Source organism: Mesitornis unicolor, unplaced genomic scaffold (genome assembly GCF_000695765.1).
Source record: "Mesitornis unicolor isolate BGI_N332 unplaced genomic scaffold, ASM69576v1 scaffold43966, whole genome shotgun sequence".
In the NCBI taxonomy this organism is placed as follows: Eukaryota; Metazoa; Chordata; class Aves; order Mesitornithiformes; family Mesitornithidae; genus Mesitornis; species Mesitornis unicolor.
In genome coordinates, this window is record NW_010189726.1 from 1 (window position 1) to 7,291 (window position 7,291).

At 40.0% G+C, this 7,291-nt stretch overlaps 1 protein-coding gene across 1 annotated transcript; it reads left to right on the forward strand.

Moving 5' to 3' along the window:
• The first annotated feature begins 37 nt into the window (after window positions 1–37).
• On the forward strand, window positions 38–4,819 carry THG1L (tRNA-histidine guanylyltransferase 1-like (S. cerevisiae)). Its single transcript, XM_010186171.1, has 6 exons — window positions 38–63; window positions 854–1,030; window positions 1,502–1,671; window positions 2,393–2,481; window positions 3,110–3,217; window positions 4,397–4,819. Exons 1-6 carry the CDS (start codon window positions 38–40, stop codon window positions 4,556–4,558), a joined length of 732 nt encoding a protein of 243 aa, XP_010184473.1. The 3' UTR covers window positions 4,559–4,819.
• The last annotated feature ends 2,472 nt before the right edge of the window (window positions 4,820–7,291 follow it).

Here is a 7,291-nt window from a genome sequence, read left to right on the forward strand (position 1 = left end):
AGCCAGTGGCCGGGGCACTTATAGCGGTGTGGTCGCTATGGCGACGCCTCAGCGGGCAGGAGGGTGGGGGCTGGGGTGCAGCGGGGCGTACCTTGGGGTTTCCTCGCCCTGAAGGCGCTGGGAATGCGGGGTCTGAGCGCTGAGCCGAGAGCGTGGAGCCTGCCCGGTGCCGGACAGTTGGCAGTGGCTGGTAAAAAAAAATGACTTCTGCAGGTGCAGGGGTTACAAATCCTCCTCTCCCTCATGATCCCCAAGAGCCCTTCACTCGGCTTCTCCAGATGTTTCTCTTCAGGGGCCGTGGGCAGCTTCAGAACTGTGCCTTCGGCAGGGTGGTAGGGCAGTGGTATCCCAGTGCCTTGGGTGTGCTGGGGGAGGGACAGCGACAGGTCTACAGGGATATTTATTTGCGTTTGGAGTCAGCGCCCATGTGGCGTTTGCCTTTCTTTGGGATAAACAAAGCACAGTTCTCTCGAGTGGTGGGTGATGTGTCCTTGCTGGGGGTTTGATCTCATGGGGTTCTGATAAAGCCCTCACATTTTGAAAAGTTTACTTATAATGTTGTCCTTGTTGGACTGAAAGACACCCAAGGAGAAAAGGATTTTGCACGAAGTAGTGTTTGTTGTCCTCCTATTTCAAGAAAAATAGGGAAAACAGTTATTTTGAGGGACTGGTTAGGGTGAGATACTGATGGGAAATAGAATGAGTTTTCCAGAGTGTATAAAAAGAAGGGTTTGTTATTGTTTTTCACACCTGGAGGGAATTCTGGAAATCAATATTCACAGAAAACAAAGATGATGAAAATGAATGGGTTAGCTCTTGAAGGGATTCTTAATCAACAGTTTTTGCTTTGAAGGTTTTCTGAGCAGCATGACTTCAAAAAGCCAAATGATGACCGTGCTCTTCATCTGATGACCAAGTGTGCCCAGACGGTGATGCAAGAATTGGAGGATATTGCTATTGCTTATGGACAGAGTGATGAATATAGTTTTGTTTTCAAAAAGAAGAGTAGATGGTTTAAAAGAAGAGCAAGGTAACAGCTGCTTTGATACTGAAGTGAACTTGTTTAACAACTTTCTCTGAACCTGTAATTCTTTTTCAGATTTGCCTTTATATACACACAGAGGTTAGGAGTAGGGCTGTATGTGGGTGTTTGCACTACAGTTAGTCCAAGTTCTTCATGTAAACTCTTTGCATTTCAGGAAAATATGTTCAGTGATACAGACTTCTAAAAAAAAAAAGGTTTGCTAACACAAATGTTAGAAACAAACACTGTTAGAACAAACATTCTTCTAACAAAATGTTACCTTTTCCAAGCTCTTTTACTTGATTCTCAGTACTTCCTGTTCTTCAAAGCACTCTATGCCTTTGCTGATCTGTTGGGCTATTATTTAAGAAACGCTGCTGTCCACCAGATTTATTGCTACTGATTCCCCAGATAATCACAGTTGTATAATCATACTGATGTATTTCTTTCTTTTTCCTTTTGCTTTGTGTCTGCAAGTAAGTTCATGACTCATGTGGTCTCCCAGTTTGCCTCAAGTTACGTTTTCTATTGGAAGGATTACTTTAAGGACCAGCAACTTCTGTACCCACCAGGGTTTGATGGACGAATTGTGCTGTATCCCAGTGACCAAAATTTAAAGGACTACCTCAGCTGGCGACAAGCAGATTGTAAGCGTTTCTAGAAAACGGAGATTTGTGCAGTTGAGTTCTCTTCCTCTCTGAATAGAAATGCCTTTATTTCCAGTGTATTTGTATATATAGGTACCAGTGAAAGAACAGCAGGTAGGGTGGTAGTTTTAATATTAAAATTGTTTTGGGCCTTGTATGGATGTAGAAATACTGTCTGTAATTCTGAGTCTTCCAGCTACATCTGTATTTGTTACATCCTGGGAGTAAACTCATCCCAGGAGAGATTAGAATTATTAATAAATTTATTTATTATTTTTTATGTACTGGGTTTGTTTACCCAAGGTAATCTTTAATGAAGAGATGTGAATGTTCAAATTCACGTCATGTAGCAAAATTGTAGCAGTCAGAAGTGTCGTTTATTCCATGTGAGAACAGACCATTGGATTTACTTTCTAGGCTTTTGGTAGCACCTAGTCCCTGGTGCTCAGAGGAAGATAATTTACATTACACATAAACATGCTTCACCTTCTCTCCCTTTTCAGAATGTTATAATGAAGTCTATCTTCTAGTCATTCTTAAGCTATGTAGTACCTTAAAAATGAATTGGAAAGATTGTATCTTCTCTAGCAACTGATATTATCAATTCTCCTTTAGTCTTGGCTATTTCTTGAATATTACTCTGGAAATAAAGTTGTTTTTTTGAGTAGTCACTAAAATTTGGTAAATACTGTTTCTCTTATTCTTTTCTCTTTTTCTGTAGGCCATATTAATAATCTTTATAATACAGTGTTTTGGATGCTTGTACAGCGAAGTGGTTTGACACCAGTGCAAGCACAGGATCGACTCAAGGTAAGACTCTCTTGAGGTCTTTTTTAATTCTATCTAGCTACAAAGAAAAGAATAAAATTTGCTAAGCTATGTCTTGCCTGCCCAGCAGCCCTGGCTGACTTGTCTGTTGTTGCCACAATAATTATGCAGGTGTAGATTCAACAGCTTACTGAGTTGTGCAGATGTTAATACGATTAGCACATGTTCTACTTTTTGGTCAAATGTTAGCAGGATTTTAATTTCTTAATTGGCAAGTCCACAAATCTTAAAAATGTCGTGTAAGCACCCAGTATCCATAAGCATGAAGTACAATGGCAGGTTTCAGCTACAATTGGTTCCCAGTCCCTTCTGTAATAGTTAGTTTCATTGTGCAGACTTCAGCAGATTATTTCTGTTTTCTCCTGGAGTCTGTTAACTTCTGTTTGTCTTGAAATTGTAATAAAAAACCTCTCTGTTTTAATATCCTCATTTGACAATTGGAAATAATTCCTCTGTTGGGAGACGTAATTAAACCTTGTAATTTAAAGATTAAAAACCTGTATAAATGTCAATCTTACTTCCAATTTTCACCCATCTTCTACCATAGAGATTCAGTTTGCTTGCTTGTTTGTTTTCTATAAGAGTACTTTTTATTTTCATTTCCTCTCAGGGAACTTTGGCTGGAGATAAGAACGAAATCTTATTTTCAGAATTCAACATCAACTACAACAATGAACCTCTGATGTATAGAAAAGGAACTGTCTTAATATGGCAGAAGGTAAAAAACTGCATAACCACTTGCTTCATGCTCATATTTTAAATACCTACGCTATGGCAGACAAGCTACACTATAAGATCACCAGATATATCCCAAATGTATATGTATAAATGTATTTTAAAACTAAGCATCTTTGCCATACAGTGATGTGTAAGATCACTAATTGTTTTGGAGGCGTTTTTGAAATATCTTTACCTATGCACATAGTATAAAAATTAGTCTCTGAAGTTTGGCTTAAGGACAAATTATGACTTGAGATAAAATGCGTGTTAACAGATGACAATGTACAAGTCGGATTTCATGAGACTGATGTATTTGCTAGATAAATCTCCCTTGTTTAATCAATCATACTGTTGGTTTCTTAGTGCTGCCAGCTTTGAAAACTGAGGAAGTATTCTGCTTCCTTAATATTTAAATACATTTTAATGACTTGTCAGTTTGAGAGAGAAGTCACTGGGGCATGTGCTGGGCCCTTCACAGGGTTAGAGATCAGTTATTTCCACTGCAAAGGAATTACGAACTTTTGTTCAGTTAAGGTAGCTTAGCTTGTTGTATGCTTAATCCTGTTCTACTTCTTTGAGGAGTGTAGTAAGAAGCGCAGCTGCTAATGGGGAATTCCTTTTAATGATAAATCAAAATTGTTCATCGTTCTCAGATTACATAAGTGATGCAGAATTAGTTTAAGGAATTCCTGTCCTGTGTTTTGTATGAGATGAGATGCCAGAAAATCATAAATGTTTATGGCCTTAGTGTCCTTCTGTAGTAGGAGATATGTATGTTTCCTGTGACCAGGACCTGATCGGTCTATGCTGAGCGTTCTCTGTAACAGAGAACAGTTCTCTGTTCAGCCTTTCAACTTCTATATGTAAAAAACTGATAATCTTTTCTTCTTTTTTTTCTTAAAAATTTTGACCAGTGACTTCTATTACTTCATTTGAACTATTTAGAACAGATAGAGGCTTCTACCTGGAACTATATCCCACTTTTTCCTTATACATATGTTTTTCCCTGGTAATTGCAGACAATTGCAAGGTTTCCCATTTGTTCTGTATAGCTCCAAATTAAGTATTGTACCTTATTCAAGAATACTTGCAGTTATATGAGTTTGCAGGTAATTTCTTCAAGCCATGTGATGATGGCATGCAGTTTCAACTGCTCATGTGTCAACTGTATTTTCAGGTTAGTGAAGTCATGACTAAGAAAATAAAACTGCCAAAGGAAACAGAAGAAAAGGAAGTTGAAGTGACCCGAACTAGGACTAAAGTTGTTCCCCTGCACTGTGACATCATCGGGGACCAGTTCTGGGAGGAATACCCTGAGATTTTGGCTGAGGATAGTTGATACCTCTGATGAGTATAACTGACAGTTTGTTTTGATCTGCTTGGGCTGTTGGGAAGTGAGGAGTGTGAATGATGGCTGGCAGAGCTTAACCCTCTTTAGCAGCGACATTGGTTTTAACACTGTTGTTGCCTGAAAAAGACACTGGTATGTTGTCTGACATACAAGGGTATGCCCATATGGAAAACCTAAAATCATACTGTATTTTGAATGTTAAGAACTTACCACTAATTAAGACTGCTCCAGGTACATGCTTACTTGTAGAAAAAGTGAATACAAACTCCTTGCATTTCTATAGCGTTTAAGCAATGAGGTATTTTACTGAACTGAACTATAAAAAAAAAAGCTTGCTATTTGAAGAGTTAAAAGCAGAGGAGAAAATAATTCTTTTGATTTTTGTTTCAACTGAGATGGAGCAGAATACTTCAATTGGCAATTAGTATTAAATTTCAAGGCCAGTATGTTTAGTCAGGTTAGTGACAAACTGTTCAACTGCCTAATATCGCTGATTCTTACGGAAAGGAAATGTACAGGATTTTTATACTTTTTAAAAAATAAAATATTCTTCCCTGCTCTGTTTATTACTTGGACTTTCTTGTTGCTGAGACTTTTACTAGTTATTAGTGAAAGTTCCAAACAGTCAATAGTAATGAAACTGTACAGACTTGAATCCTGTTAGGACACGGATAGACATTGTGCTCTCTTCTTCCGTGGCCTGGGAAGTCGTCTGTCTCCTACAGTGGAGTAGAGTGAAAGGTAACAACACAGCAGGATGTTCTTGGTGCCTGCAGAGAGGGTGCTAACGAAAACTTGCATTGCTGCTCTCTGGTTTCCCTGGGCATGATACAGATGTAGCAGTCCTGACAGTGCACCTTGGTTAGAGGGAAGTGTGCATTGCCTGGTCTATGCACAGTTCTGTTCTGGTTTAACTTATCAGTTAAGACCCTTTGTCAAAATCAGTTAAATCCTACCGCTTCTCAGAGCAGTACTTCTGCTAAGGTGAAGGGTCTTTGTCCCAGTATAACTGGAATTTGAGGGAAATAATCTATTTCAGTATAGAAATACAACTATAATAATAGGTATTTCTAAGGATATTATTACTGCTTTTAATCCTACTGGCAAAAAGATGGTGCTATAACAGTAATCTGGCAAGGCATTGCTAAGGGAAAGATAGTCAGCAGTCAGGGCTGGCTCTAAAATTGGGAAGAAAGGATCAAATGTGACTGATGAAGGTCAGTACTGAGTTTCCCATTAATTTGCGTGGCAGTCTGTTCTCTCTTTTCCCCTTTTCTTCCCACAGGAAGAACTTACTAAATGGGTACTGATCTAAACTACTGCTTTGCAGTTTCTTCCTGAGATTAAACAATGAGTCTATGCACTTATAATAGCACAGGGTGGTAGAAAGTAGAGGGCTTCCCCTCTACTGCTGTTGCTAAGACTGAGCAGTTCAGTACATGCAGTGAGAGAATGCAAATCATTTGTAGTTTGTAGAATGGGCTGTATAATTCCCAGAAAGAGGATGTGAGGGATTGCGTGATGATAATTCTGAATGAATCACTGCACCAGTCATTTACCACTGAGAACTTCCTATATCAGTCTGATTTTCTTGGTCTTGTAACACAAATGTGATTTACTTGACTTTGATAAGCCATATGTTACCATGGTGCCTAACTGTGAACATTACATATAAAGCAACTGTTCCAGAGGTGGTGACATTTGGATTTTGCATTCTGAGAAAAGATGCAAAAACATTTTGGCAACCATTATTCGTACTTGGAAAGTGTTACAGGCTTTTTTGACTACCTGCTACATAGATTGTAGAATGTGTGCACATTGTATGTGTAAAAAATGGATCTGTTTTAGGTCTTATCCTTACAGCATTTTCTAATTAACGCATCCTTACAATAATATGTAATAAGTAAACATTTCTGTTTACATATGGATGCAGATTTTTGGAACCAAGATACGGATATGGATATGTACAGCTATGGCCTTTAATTTGTATTAATATAAATGCTGGAGTAAGAAAGTCCCTGTGGAATCCTCCTGCATAAAGTCACATATGACTTTGTAGCTGCAGGGGAAAATAAGTCTTCCTGAGGTTTAAGAAGCAGACTGGTTTTGGTGGCACACACAGCTCAACCCGTGTCTTATAGATATAGATCTTTCTATAGCTGCAGAAGTCCTGTACTGTGACCCAGTGAAGAAATGGGTGTTTCCTTTGAAGTTGGTCCATAGCCTCTGGCTGATGTTGTATTGCTGTTACAGGAAGCATTAAACATACGGGAGCCAGTTATGAAAGATTAATGGGAGGTGATGGAATCTGTTACAGTAAAATGGCTCTGCAGCATTAGCAGGAGTTGCCATGCTTTTCTTCAGATAACTATTTCTGCACTGTATACCCTTTTACGGATTAAAATGCAAATTACACTGCAACCACCTTTTGCCCAGGCGCTGCTTCATTGCCGAGGGCCCGGGGCAGGTCGCATTCGGTTCCTGCTCGGGGGAGCACCCCCAGAACAGCCGGGGGGACCCGGGGAGGCCTCGGAAGGAGACCTTAATGCAGAGACAAGCGGTGGAGTTGCACCAGGGAGTTCACTGTGATGCAGAGGGAAACCGCAGCAGTACCGGAGCACCTGTAACTCTCCGGCCGCCGCCTGATCCACGCCCCGGGACGGCAGCTCCGCCCCAGCGGGGCCGGTCCCGGGCGTGCCTTGCGGTCACCCCTCCCCTCCG

Coding starts and splice junctions, on each gene's coding strand:
- THG1L (XM_010186171.1), top strand. CDS start 38: ATGGCGACGCCTCAGCGGGCAGGAGG. Junction 1,031..1,501: donor TGGTTTAAAAGAAGAGCAAG/GTAACAGCTGCT, acceptor TGTGTCTGCAAG/TAAGTTCATGACTCATGTGG. Junction 2,482..3,109: donor AAGCACAGGATCGACTCAAG/GTAAGACTCTCT, acceptor ATTTCCTCTCAG/GGAACTTTGGCTGGAGATAA.